The sequence below is a fragment of the Vulpes lagopus genome, chromosome 18, assembly GCF_018345385.1.
Source record: "Vulpes lagopus strain Blue_001 chromosome 18, ASM1834538v1, whole genome shotgun sequence".
Lineage (NCBI taxonomy): Eukaryota > Metazoa > Chordata > Mammalia > Carnivora > Canidae > Vulpes > Vulpes lagopus.
This window is the reverse complement of record NC_054841.1, coordinates 25,912,675-25,928,076: the sequence shown is the minus strand read 5'-3', so window position 1 is coordinate 25,928,076 and position 15,402 is coordinate 25,912,675. Positions and strand designations below refer to the sequence as shown.

The window sequence follows — 15,402 nt, the reverse complement described above, 5'->3', positions numbered from 1 at the left end:
AGCTTTCCTGTGAGCCAGGCCCCAAGCTCAGCCTCTTACACTGCATCCTACAACTCCACACAGCAGGTTCTATTGCTGTGCCCATTTTACAGAGGAGGAAATTGAGGCCCAAGGAGATTAATTAATATCCCCAAAGTCACTCAGCTACTAAGCAGCACAGCTAGGCTCTGAACCCAGGGCTGGATTATTCTCAGCTCCACTGTAATACCTCCTAAAGTGGGATCTTATGAATGACACCATCCTCTCAACTGTAGCTCCTCTGAGGGCAGGGCCCTTCATGCGGGGTCCCCAGCAAGCAATCCCAATGCTCCGTCACATCTGGGCTGTTGCCTTGGCTCCTCACCACAGCCTGTACCATCATCTTGATAAGGAAAGCAAGGCTAGGAGCTGGGAACTTTTTCAGTAAGGGTAGGGCTGAGAAGTGGCAGAGGAGGGCTTCGAATGCCCATCTCTGGAGCCTCTGGACACAGGGTCTCTCCACAGCTAACCTCATCTCTCCTGACCCCAGCACGGGAGTGGGCCACCGAATCCCCAGAGCCCCAGCCCTGCACGAGGCAGTGGCTAGCTCCTGGGGCCCAATTGATGCCAGAAACCCCTCCACATCGGAGGCCTGTCTGAAGATCTGGGGCCACTGGGCTGACCTCTCACCTTTGCCTCTGGCCGAAATGGGCAGAAGCCAGGAAAACTGAGCCTGAGGACCTACAAGGGAAGCTGGGCGTTTAAACCACGCGCGTGGGGCACGCGGCTACGCCCATGAACACCAGCGATCCCAGCAAAGTGGCAGCAGCGGCAACGGCGACAACGGTCGGTGCTCAAGGAGCCCTCAGCCACCGGCCCACCTCAAGGAGCCCTGAGTGTCACAACAGTCCAGAGAGGCAGGCCCTCGTATCACCCCCGTTCTAGATGCAGGAACTCTGACCCCGAGAGACTGAGTCGTCCAAGGCAAACAGTGAGTTCATAGGGGATGCAGGATGGAGAGCCAGGCAGCCCAGGGCCGAGCCACGCGTATCAGGCAGACGGGGGGACCGGACCGGGCACTTTTCACCCCCTTGATGGCTGCTGTTTTGTTGTTGTGGCTTCAAGTCATGTGTCTGCCTTGAAAACATACTTCTCTTGTGCTCCTTTGCCCACTGCACCCTTTCTCCCTTCCTGGGAGGTCCAGCCCCTCATCTCCCATTTCTTGGTTCATCTCCTCCTAAGAGCCCTCCCTGGTTCCTCCCCAGCCCCCACGGTACCCTCTCCCGGCCTTGAGCGCCTCTCAGTGCCACCCACCGCCTCCTGGGGCTGCTGGCAGCTGGCCGCTGGTGTCGAGCTCTCTGCCCCGCCTCGCACTGGTGGGCACGAGGCTAAAGGGCAGCCTGCTGGCCGGCCGGCCGGCGTGACACCCCCTGCCACAACCTGGCCCTCCCCGGACCACAGAATCCCTCGGTGACCCTACCAGTAGATCCTGTTTGCACTTTGGTCGTACATTCCAGGGGCTGCATACTCTTGCCATTCAGACTCACGCCTGCCCCTCCGTTCTGTGAAGAGGCCCCGTCCAAGCCTGTGTAATGCCACAGGGGACCCCAGGACCTGACACTTGCTGCCACGAGGATGGCTGATACAGTGAGCTGAGGACATCACACTTGTCTGCTGTACAGGCTCAAGTCCTTGCTCGGCCTCTTATCAGCTGTGTGGTCTCGGGCATGTTACTCAACCTCTCTGAGCCTCAACATCTTCATCAGCAAGATGAGGATTGCAAAGGTAGCCATGTTTAGACAATCACATGGAGTCATGTGCAGAAAGTGCTTAACAGTGCTTGGCTCTTCGTAAGCACTCCACAAATACTAGCTGTGTCATGACGGTCATTGTTTTTGCTGGGTAGCAGGCATTCACTGTGTCCCTTATGTATCTCGAATTACCCCCACAACCCTAAAAGGTAGTCGATGTTACTATCCCCATTTTACAGATATGGAAGCAGAGCCTCAGAGAGGAGGCGGAGATGCTTCTGAGGTCACACAGCGGGATGATAAGGCAGGATTTAAACCTAGGGCTCTCTGGCCCAGGGAGCATGCCCATTGTTAGCCCCAAAATGGGCAACCTGGAGCCTAGGAAGCCCACTGCCCCCCTCTTCCCTGAGAGCCAACTGCTGCCTGGACCAGCCGGACCTCTGGCCTCTACCTCCCACCTGCTTTGGTTCACGGTGCCTTCCCTCTGCCCTGGCTTCTATCAGGGCCTCCTCTCATCCAGAACTGGGGGTGGGAGGGCTGCCAATCCTTGGAGGCAAGCCAGCTGACCACCCCTCCTGCTGGACGTCTTCCCTTCCGGTGTCCCTGCACACACTTCCGCTGCACTCCCTTCTAGCTCTGGCCTCTGTCCCTCCTGTACCTCTCTCCTCCAGCAGCCCCTGGCCCATCCCCGACCTCGTATCCCAGGTCTAGCTGCCACTAGCCATGCTGCAGGCGCAAGAGACAAACACTCCCGTTTCCCACACTGAGCACCTGACATGGAACCTCTTTTCACCTTCCCCCGGCAACCTGTGAGATGGGTAGTGCCACTGGGCCCATCTTACAGAGGAGGAAACTGAGGCTCAGAGAGGGGAAGTGACTTGTTTCAAGGTCACCTGGCTGGTGAGTGGAAGAGCTCCGTTCAAACCTGGGACCAGTCTGTGCTCTGCAGCCCGGCTCAGCAACACTGCCCCACATGACCTCATCAGACTCAAGGGTTATTGATCTGATCACAACCAGAATTCTCATTATAGCCCCCTTTCACTGAGGGCTTTTCGATACCCACACCCTGCTACAGCTGCTGTACACCACATGGCGCAGGTTAGAAGGGAGATGTAAGTGAGGCTTCAACTGTCCTCAGCTCAGAGAGGGGAAGTGACTTACCCAAGACTGCACAGCAGTAAACAGCAGAGCCTGGACTCAGCCTCTGCCTCCACATTCCCCACTCCTCTGACATGCAGGGGCCTCACATTCACCATAAAACCCTTTGTCCCAAGCCTGCTCCTGTCCCAGCTCCAGATCTCCCAGGGAAACCCCATCCCCCATGGGGTTTCCCAGCAGGAGCCCTCTGAGCTGAGCCCCCTCTCTCCCCCTTGGCCCAGGCTTTCTTGTCACCCCACAGAGTGCTTCTTAACCACCCTTGGGAGGTTGGCAGCTACCTGGTTTTGGGATCTTTACATTAAGGAGAAGGGTTCTCCAAGGGACTCTGAGTTACAGCAGCACACCCTACTCTGTGGCCTGCCTGTCAGGCTTGGTTTTAGGGCATCTTCCCAGCTACCCTACAGGGTATGGGTTATCTCCACTCACACACAAGGGGTCGAAGGACCAGAGCAGGCCATTTGCCCTGAACCAGAAGCTGGTGGTAGAACAGGGTCCAAATGCGGGTCTGCTATTTGGCCATGTTACCCTCTGGTCTTCCCTAGTTCTCCTCCACCCAGTAGAGAGCCCCTACTCCCCAGGCAGACTCCTCTCCATATCCCTACCAAAACGACGATCCCACTATTTAAGCACTTCACATGATCCTCTCCTTTGGTCTTCCCAGCAAACCCATTAGGGGGGGTCAATCATCAGACCCATTTTTCAGATGAAGAAACTGCAGCACCAAGTGCTTACTCAGCTAGGTGCCCACAAAGACTGCGCCTTGGTTTACTAACCTGTAGAATGGATCATAACAGCCTCTCCCCAGGGTGGCTGAGGACTGCACAGGATGGTGGAAGCCAGGGGCTCTTGGAGACACGCCCTCAGGATGCTGGGAGATGAGGCCCGAGTGTACTTTTCTCCACCCGCCAGCATCCAGTCAGGGCCTAGCCTGCCAAAGGAAGGGCCCCATGTCTCCTTGAACATTTCCTCAGCCCGGGGATGCCGGGATGCCGAGAAAACGATGAGTCATCCACCCAAGCATAGGCCTCCCAGGAGCCTGCAGTCGGGTCCCAGCCGGGGCGAGGAAGGTTCCAGGCTGGGAAAGGGGGCCCCATGGACACGATGATTCCTGGGCTGGCCCCACCAAGCCCTGAGTCACCAGCTCTCCATAGCTGCCCACGGCCACATGCTACTGGCCTTAAGGACAGCTCTTAGACTCCGCCCACAGGCCCCTGCCCCCTGCCCCCTAGATTTGTACATCTGTCCACGTTCCTGGTGTCCTAGCTCCCCTCCTTCCACCCAAGAAAACTGGGTCAACCCTGACCGTCGGACATCACTCGCCCCTCACCTCCTGTCACCCAGTCCCAGTCCCTTGTCCTGCGAGGGAAGCAGGCCCTCCCCTTCGTCCCTGGCCTTATCTCTCTGCACCTTATAATTCCTTTACCTCTTGTTTCTCCTTCATAGACTATGTCTTCCTCTTGCCTGGCATTCCAAGGGTTCCTTCTAGAACCCAAATCTGACCTTATCTCCCTCCACTAAAAACCCTCCTGTGGACTCCTTGCTTTCATTCATGATGACACAAGGAGATAAGGACACACTAGTTCCTCTGACTGGCTTTCCAGATCCTTCTCTTCCATCTGGCCCCAGCCGATTTCACCAGCTTGTCCCCTCAGGACCCTGCAGGGGTTCTCAAGCTGATCTGACCATTTACCCATCCCTAACCCATTTGAAATGGTCTGCAGAACATGCTTCCTTGGGAAGGTGGCCTCAGTTGCCATCATACACAGCCTGTGCTAACCTGCGAACACCTGTCCCACCTCCTAGCTCTTGCTCACATTCTCACCCCCCTGGAATGAGCTTCTCCATGTTCTGTTCTTGCAGAAAAATTTGTTTGGGCCCTCAAGGTCCAGCTCAAATGTTGTCTTCCTGAGGACTCCTCAGACACCGCTGGGCAGGAGGAACGGTCTGGACCTTGGGGCCCCCGAGGCCCTCTGAGTACAGAAGTGCCTAAGCAGTTCTCAGACTCCTGCTCTGAGGCATCTGCTGCCTTCCACAGTGGGGGGGGGGGGGGGGGGGGGCGGTGTCCCTTAGGGGTAGCAGCTCTTCTATGTCCTGTGGACATAGCAGTGAACAAAACAGACTGGTCTGCCCTGGCAGAGCTCATAGTCTTATGGTGAGAAAGACACTAAACTTATAAACTAAAAAACATACATAATGTCATGGGGTAAGAAGAGTTATAGAAAAAATTAAATAGAAAGGGGGGGTGAGAAGGGTCTAAGGGACCTAAAATGGTCCTGACTAGGTGATCCGGAAGGGCCTCTCTGGGGAGGTGACAGTTGAACAAAGACCCAAAAGAGGAGAGGAACCAGCTGTATAGAGATCTGGGGGAAGGGCATTCCAGCCTAGGGGAATGGTCAGTGCAAGGGCCCTGGGGCAGAAGTGTATTTGGTAGTTTTTAGAATAGCAAAGGGGTCAGTATGGCTGAGATCAGATGGGCAAGGGGAGAGTGGAGTGAGGTGAAGGTAGCAGGCAGCAAGGACAGATCATGCCAGGCCTCGGAGGCTTCAGGAAAGCCTTCGGCTCTTGACTGGAGTCAGACAGGCATTTTGGAGGGTTCTGAGCAGAGGCAGGTGAGAGTCTGGTTTGCTTTCTGCGAAGTTTTCTCAGGTGCATGAGTCAAAGGTGGTGATGGGGGAGGGAGTGAACACAGTGGGGTGGCTGGAGGGATGGAGGTGGTGAGGAGGTGAAGCCTGAGATGTATTTTCAAGCTCAAACCAAAAGGATCTGCAAATGCACTGGATGGAGATGAAGAGCTGTAAAGAGTCAGCATGACTCCCAGGTGTGGCTGAGCAGGGGCAGGATGGGGCTGCTGAGATGGAGACAGGTAGGGAGTAAATGAGGGGCAAGTGGCTGAATGCACAACTGGCCAGGCTTTGGGAGGTCACACCCAGCTCTGGTGCTCTCTGGGACTGTGTGAGAGTGCTCTCTCTGTTCTCAGCCTCAGTTTCCCCCCTTCCCAGGCTGGCCTAGAGGACTGGATGACTTCGTGGGGACGGGACAGGCCCAGCTCCGGACCACTCTCTCTCCCCACCCCTGCAGCCTGCCCAGGCTGGGTCAGACTCTGGAGCTGCCGTTGAGGTGAGGAGGAAGATGGGGGTCTGGGCACCTGTCTCCCACCAGGCTGGTAGAGAGCTGCCTTGAGCTCTGAGAAGCTTTAGTGGACTGCCCTCAGCTGAGGGGCACCATATGCCGGGGGTGGGGAGGTGCAGAGAGCGAAGGCCCCTATGGATCCCTGCCTCTACGCCCTGCAGCTCAGAGGGTCGGACAGCCACGGAGCCCAAGCCCTGCCACTTCCTCACCATGGGACTCGGGCAGGTTCCCTGGCCTCCCTGATGCCAAGTTCTCATCTACCTCACAGAATCTAGGGGCAACTGAGTGAAACAAAGTGTCTGGCACCTGCCAGGGGCTAGAAAACATGGGAGATGTGCTCAGGCCCCTGACCAAGGGAGGCAGTCATTACAGCAGCCTCCCTGTGTTCTAAGATCCTGGAGTCCAGAACTCAAGTTCCTGGCCTGGGACCAGAGCAGGGGTGGGGATGTGGGGGTAGAAGCGAGAAGGCCTCCGGGAGGCTCACCCTACTACCTTTCTGCCTGCTGGATACCTACAGGCTTTGGTAGAGTCCCCAGCCTCACCCCTTGGCACCCCTCCTTGACCTCTGGGAACTGGCAGCCAGCACCAGGAAAGGATTCAGAGGCAGGATGGACCAAAAGAGCATTCGTGTGTAATAACTAGGGAAACTGAGGCTCAGAGCAGGGCAGGAGCCAACCAGGGCAGAGAGACCCTGAGCTTTCAAGTCCCCAGTTCTGGAGGCTCATGTCACACCTATGCCGCTTATCAAGACCCTTCTGGTGTCCTGTGCAATTCAGTACGACACTAACCAGGCCCTATTAGTGCTAGAGACAGAAATGACTCTGACACAATCTCTAGGGAACTAATAGTTACTGCCCACCAACTAGGGATTTGGCTGGGTGCTTTCTTTCCACTGGCCATCTAATATCCACCCTGGCTTTCATCACCATCCCCATTCTCCGGGTCAGGAAACTGAGGTTCAGTGAGATGGCACAGCAGCTAACATTTCCTAAGACTTGCACGTTCTTCAGGCTCTATGTTGACTAATGCATGAATCTTCATACAGTGCTATGAGGGAGACAGAATGATCAGCTCCATTCTACAGATGAGCAAACTAAGGTCAAACTGGTAAAAGGGCAGTGCTGGTATTTGAACCCAGTGCCCTGTGGCTCGAAACCCCAAGGCCCCCACCCCGTGTATGTCAGGGGGGCCAGGAGCAGGAAGCGGACTCAGGACTCCTTGTTCTAATAAGCTGCCCACCGTGGCAGGGCCCCACCCAGCTCTCTTCTGCTCCCTCTACTGTTTGGGGGCCCAGGGTCCAGGCTTGGCTTTGACACAAGTTACCAGACAAAACCCCTCAAATGAGAGCGGAGCTTTTCGAGTTTGCCAAGCCCCCTGGTGGTGGGGCTTTATAGCCCATTTTCCAGATGAGGAGAGTGAGACCTAGAGAGTCAGGCAGGATACTGGCCCAAGGTCACATAGCCAGGAAGTGGTTGAGTTGGGCTCCACCTGTCTTGACCCCCTCGCTTTGAGTCCAGAGACCTCTCTCCCAGAAGAGCACACCCCACCCTCCGTGGTGCTGGGTTTTGGGCTCAGTAAGTGCCCTTGTAGGGCAGGGGGTGTAGGGGGGAAGAGGGCTGGAAACAAGGAGGTGTATTGGCCACTGTTATGGGGATGGGTACAGGGACAGGGACAGGGCCACTGCACCACTTCTTACAGCCACAGCCACTGCCTCCCTCAACACTTCCCTTCCGAAGCTGCTGAGGCCCCAGGGGCGGCAGGGACCAGGGCAGCAGCTCCGCTGCCTCTGTCACAATGAAGGACATCCCCTGTCAGCCCTGCCACACTGATGGGGTTTCTTCGGTAGGATCTCAAACATGTGTGCAGGCCCACACTCACACTCGTGGCCTGCCGATGCCCACACCCCAGGTGCTTGCACATCTGCCAACACAGATGCCCACACTCACACACATTCACAAGCATGTAGTCTCCCCTCCACCTGTACACACACACACACACACACACACACACACACTGCCCCAGGCACACAAGCATCCCTTGCCTGCGCATGGATGAGCACATGCACACGCACACCCACACAGTCACAGTGCTGCACACGCATGCACACACACACACAGCCTCCTTGTGCACACAAATGCTCTACCCCATGAGCACCTGCACCCGTGCACACTATTCAATCAGTCCCACAATCTCTGAGGGAAGAGCTGGCTTGGAGAAGCCCAAGTTTGCCGGAGGCTGGGTCAGGCTCTGGACCTCTGTCCCTGGCCAGCCCTAGCCACCAGCTGCCCACCGTCCCCCCCGTCTTCCCAGCAGTATTTTTAGGGTCCCAGATGGGCCTCCTGACTTTCAGATACCCCGAAACAAGAAGGCTGTCTTTGGGGCCATTCCAGGTTTAACTCAAGCATCACCCAGGGTCCAAAACACAACCCCTGGAGTACCCAAGACTACATTCGCCCAAATCACTGAGGCTTAATTGACAAAAGAGCCCACTTTTGCCACTCATGAGAAATCCAAATGGGGCCTGTGCCAGATGTCACTGTCAACCTTCTCCAAAGTCCCCCAGGACCCAGGACAACAGAGGCCTCCTCTCACTCCATACCTGTCTTCGTGAGCCCCAGTTAGGCCCCTAGACACCTCACATGGAACCAGTCCTGCCTCAAGCACCAGCCTGTGATTACAGACATCTTGAGCAGAGAAATTCTTGTAAACTAATTCAGATTAAGGTGTAATGGACTGAAAGCTTGTCACAAAGGACCTGTGCTTTCCATGGGATCGGGGCCACAAGACCCATCAGCCGGGGTCAGACTGGAGATGTACCCCAGCTCAGGGCCTGCCCCCGTCAGCAGCGTGGCCTAGCCCCACATCTTGCTAAGCCTCAGTTTACTCATCTGGAGGATGGCAGCATCGACTTCTGGGGGATTGCAAGAATTTGACAAGTCGATGCGTATGGATCCCTCAGCACAGTGATAGGCACACAGCAGGTGACTTGGAAGCAGTCACTGTGGTGATAACTTGGAAGAAAAGCAGGAAACATTGAGGAATTCAAGCGAAGGTCACAGCATATATTACACTGTGTTAAGTCAGAGGCCATTTCCCGCCCAGACCAGTGGCCGCAGGTGCCAAAGGTTTACACAAAAGCTCTGGGGAGAAAGACCGAAGACTGAGAAAACGCTCTCCACTAAATGAACGTTGTCTGCAAACTGGGAAAAGACCACCATTAGTCAATTTGGCCAGCGGAACACCTGGGGTCTGGCTCGCAAAAGCCTAATGTTGACAGTGGGGTTTGGCAAGCTGGCGTTTCCCCTCGGGGAATGGGGCTCTAATGGGGGGATTCACGGCCAGTGATGGGCCTACAACGCCCACACTGGAGCACAGAAACCTGCATTCCAGTCCTGGCTCCCTTCCAACAGAAAGCACCTCTCTCGAGGCCTCAGTCTTCCCATCCGGAAGATGGTAGAGTTGAGCTGAGAACATCTATCTCCAGGGAGGTCCTGGGAGTTGACAGGTGGCCCGGGGCTACCCCAGCCATAACCTGTGGCCCTCGTAGGCCCAGGGAAGGGGAGTGCTGGGGGTAGACAGCCCCACTTGAAGAGACCAGAGGAAAAGGAAAGAGGTTGGTTCACTTTGTGGCCGATGCTGGAGCCGAATCAGAGGGTCTTGCCTCCAAGGGGTTTGCCTCCCCTGCTTGGCAGCGCACGGAGTCCGGAGCAGGCCAAACACAAGAAATAATAAATCCTAACCAGGCTTTGCCCAGTCAGGAGGCCCCCGGCTGGCTCTTGTCATAAAAAGATCTTATCCCCATGAGCACCCCGTGCCGCGGGTGGAGGACTCCGCCCTCCTCCCCTCAGCCCTCAGCCCTCAGCCCTCCGCCTCCACTTCTATTTCCTGTGACAACCTGCAAACTGAAGACCAACTTGCCTCTCCCCCACGCCCAGGCTCTGGCTCGACCCCCGCCCCGCCCCGCCCCCGCCGGGCCCCAGCTGCAGGAGGCCCCGCGGAGTGTAATTCCCCTCGCCCTCCTCTCCGCCCTGGGCCCGTCCGGGCAGATTAAGCCTTTGTCACACACACCCAGAAAAGCTCAGGGCCAGATGGGACGGGACAAGTGGTGTCAGCTCATCGACCCGCGGCCGGCCGGGACTAGGGAAGGGCCCGACCACAGCACCGCATATGGCTGTGGGAGGAGGCAAGGGGGCCCTGGGAGGGGGCAGCCAGAGAACAACATGGAAGAGAGATGACACACCATCGCCACCCTTGGGACCGCACACCGCGCCAGGGGCCCTGGTTCAGCTGCCGGATGACCCAACTCCCACACCTCCTCTTCCCTGAAATTGTTTTGCTGCCCGCCCTCCCTTGGTGGCTCGGAGGGCTTCTTTATCACATCCTCAGCCATGCCCACCCCCCCACACACACCAGCTGGGTGCCCAGAAGCAGGCAGAGTCGGACCTGCCCCGATACCCAGGACCCAACGCAAGGCCTGTGGGTGCTGATCAAGTGCCTCAGACAAAGGTTTACGGCCTGATGACCTTCACAGAAGCCCACCCAGGACAAAACTACAGGGTGTCTCCCAAGTGCCACCAGAGGCAATGGCAACTTTGTGTGTGTGTGTGTGTGTGTGTGTGTGTGTAGGCCAGTGAAGGTAGGGGATGTCCTCTGCACCTTTCTAACATGGTCCCATTCAGCCCCTCCCAGGAAGAGGCCATGGCTGGCCCAGAATTCCCAGCAGGATTTGTTCCTCTTAGATCAGTGGAAAGAAAAATGGAAATATAAAAATAATTACTAAGCCCCAGGAAGGTGCTTGAAGATGGGGGTGGCAGGACTCTGGGGCAGCTCCTGCGGCTGGCTCCAGTTGGCTGGGCGAGTGGCAGGTAACTAACGGGCTCTCTGGGGACAGGCAGGCCAGGCAGGAAAGCACAGGGAGCTGGAGGGACAGGCTGTTGAAGGAGGGCATGGCTGCTCTGTTGTGTTTGTCGTCCTCCTGGCAGCCTGGGCAGGGAGACCTGGGTCCCCTTTCTCTGCGTCCAAGGCAGTGGTCCCTTGGGGAAGGCATATTATTGGCCTGGGAGCCAGGATGGAGGGTCGTGAGGCCCCTGATGCTGGGGACAGGTGAGGCAGGTCGACGTGGGCCTCATGAAGGGTCTGAAGCGACTGGCTGGGCTGGGAGGACCTGGAGCCCAGGCCTAGCACCCAATTTCTGAATGTGGCCTGGATGGATGGGTGTGTGTGTGTGTGTGTGTGTGTGTGTGTGCTCATGCTTGCTTTGCTCTGCCTTGACAGTAGTGTTGCTAAGGGGGTAGGGGACCTGCCCCATGACGCCCATTCCCTAGGGCAGAAATGGACCCACACAGAGAACAAGTGAGCCAGCTGACAAGTCTGAGGGTCACCTGCCTCCCAACTTCAGGAGTGGGTGGAATGGGGGATCCTGCCTCCGACTATGTGGAAGGTTGAACCAAGACTGTCAGCTCCCTGGGGAGGCATAACCAGGCTGGGGTGGGAGGTGCTAACTAATCCGGATGGCTGAGGACACTGCCCCAGGGTGGGGGGCACAGACCCAGTCAACCACCTAGTGGGTCACTGACCTCAAATAAAAAAAAAAAAAAAAAAAAAAAAAAAAAACCTAGCCCAAGATGGGAGAGAACCCAAGGGGGTATGGAACTGGCAGGGTGGGGAAGGAAGGCCGACCTAAGCCGGGGAGAGGCAATGGTCCTCACTCCCCCTATGGGAAAGTGGGAACTGATTTGGGCTGGGGGAGGGGTCCCCGACTCGATCCGGGAAAGGACAATGACCCAGACTCCCCGGGCTCGGGGGAGAGCACCGATGGGGCTGCGGGAGGCCCCGGACTCGCGCGGGGTGGGCCACTGCGCCCGCCTCGCCCCGGGAATCCGGCCCCGGCGCACCCCTCGGCCCGGCCCCACGCTCCGGTCCGGCCCGAGGCGGCAGCGGCGCAGATGGGCTGCTGGCGGCCGCAGCGGCAGCGGCAGCGGCGCGGTTATCAGCGCTCCTCGCAGATGGGCCGCCCGCCCTCCGCGCTCGCGGCTCCCACTCCCCGCGGCCTGCAGCCCCGTCCCCTGGGCGCGGGGGGAGGCGCCTCCGGATCCGCTCCCCGGCTCCCGCCTCCCTCCCTCGCGGCCCCCTCACCCCGCGGGCCCGGGCCCGGGCGGCCGCCGGAGGGGGAGGGGGAGGGGACAAGTGCACTTTTCGTAACGACCGAATCAATTGTGTGTGAAGAGCCCGCTCCGGCCGGGGCCGGGGCTGAGCGCGGGGCGGGCGGGCCGGACGGGGGAGGAGCGCGGAGGGGGGAGCGGGGGAGCGAGGGAGGGAGGGAGGCCGGCGCGGGGCGGCCCCGCTCGCTCGCTCGGGCCGGGCGAGGCCGGGGAGGGAGCGAGGGGGGCAGGGAGGGAGGCCGGCCGGGCCGCGCCGGCCGGGGGCTGAACGCGCTAATGGAGGGTCTCCGCGACGGAAAGTTCAAAGCTCAGCGGCGCCCCGGGAGCAGCCACCCCCCCAGCCCCCACCCGCTGCAGAACAATGAGGTCCCGGCGGGGGAGCCGCGGGGCCCGCGCCGCACGCCCTCTCCAGGGCGCCCGGGGCCGGAGGGGACGCCCCCGCCCGGCCGCCCGCCTCCTCCCTGCCGGCGGCTGCGGTTCCCCGCCCCCTCCCCCACGCCACCCCGCCCGGACCGGGCCGGCCCCGGGGACGGGGGAGGGGAGGGGATGGATAGGTCAGGCCGCCCCCGTCCCAGGGAGGGGGGAGCTAGGGGCCCGGGGGGCGGAGGGGGCGCCCCACCCACCCGCGCGAGGCTGCTCCTGCGCCAGGCTGCGGCTCGGGCCGCCCCTCCCCGGGCCAGCCCCGGGTGGGGTCGGGGAGACCGTGCCCGGGCGGGCCCCCTCCCCCGGCGCTGGGGAGCCGAGTGGACTCCCCGTCCCGCGGCTGCCCCTGCCCCCCTCCCGCGGCACCACCCTCCACACACACACACACACACAGGCGCGCGCGCACACACACACACACACACACACACACACACCGCCCAGCCGGCCCGGGGGCGGGAGCGCGAGGCGCCCGGGACAGGCAGCCCCGGGGCGGGCGGGGGGAGGCTCGGGCTCCGGAGCAGCCGCCTGCTGGCTGGGGGAGGGGACGGGAGGACGGAACACGCTGGGGTGAGCTGCCCGGGACAGCCCGCCCGGCACGGCCCCGGCCCGGGCAGCAGCGCAGAGGGGGGCAGGGACGCCCCGCACCCGGAGCGCTGCCGGGGCGGGCCGGGGCGGGCGGGTGAGCAGGGACGCGTGCGCCTCGAGCGGGCCAGACCCACGGACGACCTCAGGGACACACGTTCGGACACACACCCACACCCCCACACCCCACACCCCACACCCCGCCCCCGCCCCCGCCCGCCCCGAGCCCCGCGGCGGGACCGGCCCGCGGCCGCCGCGCGCGCACTCACCGAGCCCGTCTTGACCGGCACATACACCACTTGGCCCATCTTGGGTTCCCGGCCGCTGCCCAGGCGGAAGCCCTTGGAGCGCACCCAGAACTGGAACTTGCCTTTCTCGCCGGCCGCCGGGCCGCTGCCCGCGCCGGTCCCGCCGCCGCCCTGCAGGACCTCGGCGATCCGCTGGTATTTGCTGCGTGTCACCGTCTTGGTTTTGGCCGAGTCGCCGTAGGTGCGCAGGCACCAGTCCCGGAACTGGCGGCCCAGCTCCGAGTCCCCGGGGCTGCGCTCGCGCTCCCAGCCCCCGCGCAGCAGCAGCGTCGGCTTCGGCATCCTCCCGCCGCGCCCGGCGCCCTCGGGGGCGGGCCGGCCGCCGGGCCGCCCGGTGCCGGGGCTGCGCTGGGCTGGGCCGGGCCGGGCCGGGGCGCGCAGCGGCCCGGGCTGTCCCGCGGTGTGGCTCCGGCGCGGCTGCTGGATGGGCACGGGCGGCGGCTGGACGCGCGGGGCTGCGGCGCGCTCTGTCCTGCTCGGGCGGCGGCAGCGGCGGCGTTGGCGGCGGCGGCTCCGGCTCGCCTCCTGCTCCGCCTCCTCCTCCCCCCGGCCGGGATGCGGGAGCGATGGAGGCAGCTCCGGGCCCGGAGGTGCAGAGGGGGCGGGCCGCCCCGCGGGCGGCCGGGGGAGGCGGGAGGCGGGGAGCGGCTCCGGGCGCGGGGAGCGAGACCGAGCTTGGGCGCGGGCGGCGGCGGCGGCGGCGGCGGCTGTCAGCTCGCGCGGCTCATCCTGCTCCTGCTCAGGCTCCCGCTGCCGCTGCTCTTCCTCCTCCTCCTCCTCCCGCGCCGCCTCCACCACGCCGCGGGATCCCACCTGTTAGAGCGTCGCAGCCTTCGCCGCCGTCCCCTCCCTCCCTCCCGCGCCCGCCCGCGGGGCCCAGACCCCGCCCCGGCCCGGCCCCTGGGGGCGCGGGGCCGCCGCGCCCGCAGCCGCCGAGAGGGCCGGAGCCGCAGGGCGCAGTGCCCAGCCCGGGGACCGAGTTCCCTCCGGCCGGGCCTGGCCCCGAGCCTCGCAGGCCGCGCTCCGCCCGGGTCGGGCGGTCTCGCAGGGCGCAGGGCGCAGGGCGCAGGGCGCAGGGCGCAGACCCCGCCCGGCCACACGCGGTCCTGCCTCCCCGGCGGCCCCGCCCGGCTTTAGCCCCGGCGCGGGCGGAGCGGGGCAGGCGCCCTTCTCTCCCTCCCGCAACTGGCCTGATTTCTCCGGTGCGAGCCCAGCGCCAGAAGAGCAGTGTTCCCCCGGGGAACCCCAAACCGCCGCCCTTCGGGGCCTGAACTTCCTTCCTTCTCCCCTCACCCCGAATTCCCCGAAGTTTGGCCGGCCTTACTCCTGCCAACCCCTCTGCTCTGGGACAGCCCCAGGCCCCAGGGAAGTTGTCAGCATTGGCCCGCGGCCTCACTCAGGCCAACCAAGGCTTTGGGCCACGCTCAGCACACCCACAAATCCATTCCAACATGCCCTGCCTTCATGGGGGCCCCTAGGCCTAGAATCTCTTGCTGGGTAAACTGAGGCGGCCCTCTATCCGCTTCCTCTCCAGGCAGGACTGACCTTGGCCCCCTCACCCTTAATGAAATCACTAACATAAATAAAGGCACAGGCGATTCTTCTGGATTTCTGCCCTCCTTTCCTAACAGGTCATGAGGAATTACTTGGCTTGTCTCTTTAATGGTCACTGAGGTCCAGCCCCATGTCCCCAGGCCACTCCAGCAGGCAAGTACCCACTCAGGCCTGAGGGCCAGATTTTGACCAGTGAAGGGCCATTTTCTATCTAGAAGCCAGTGGCTACCCCGTCCCAAGGTCCCCCACTCTGGAACCTACAGTGCGTGGTGTCCTGGCATCTTGGAGGCAGAGCAGATTGGCCCATTTTGCAGATGAGGGCCTGGGGCCTGGAGAGGTAGCCTGACCTGCTCAAGGTCATACAGGGAGGAGGAGAAG

The 15,402-nt window shown here is 61.2% G+C and overlaps 1 protein-coding gene across 2 annotated transcripts in view; it reads right to left on the bottom strand.

Moving 5' to 3' along the window:
• Positions 1-13,819, bottom strand: part of NOL4L (nucleolar protein 4 like) — a 131,007-nt gene extending 117,188 nt beyond the window's left edge. Inside the window, exon 1 of one of the 2 annotated variants that reach the window (XR_005984412.1) lies at positions 13,432-13,819. Coding sequence is in view for 1 of the 2 variants with exons in the window: in XM_041732831.1 (XP_041588765.1) it covers positions 13,432-13,752 (321 nt within the window). In the remaining variant the exon portion in view is untranslated. The remainder of the gene's footprint in view (positions 1-13,431) is intronic. The other variant, XM_041732831.1, reaches the window with a different exon arrangement.
• Positions 13,820-15,402: the final 1,583 nt, after the last annotated feature.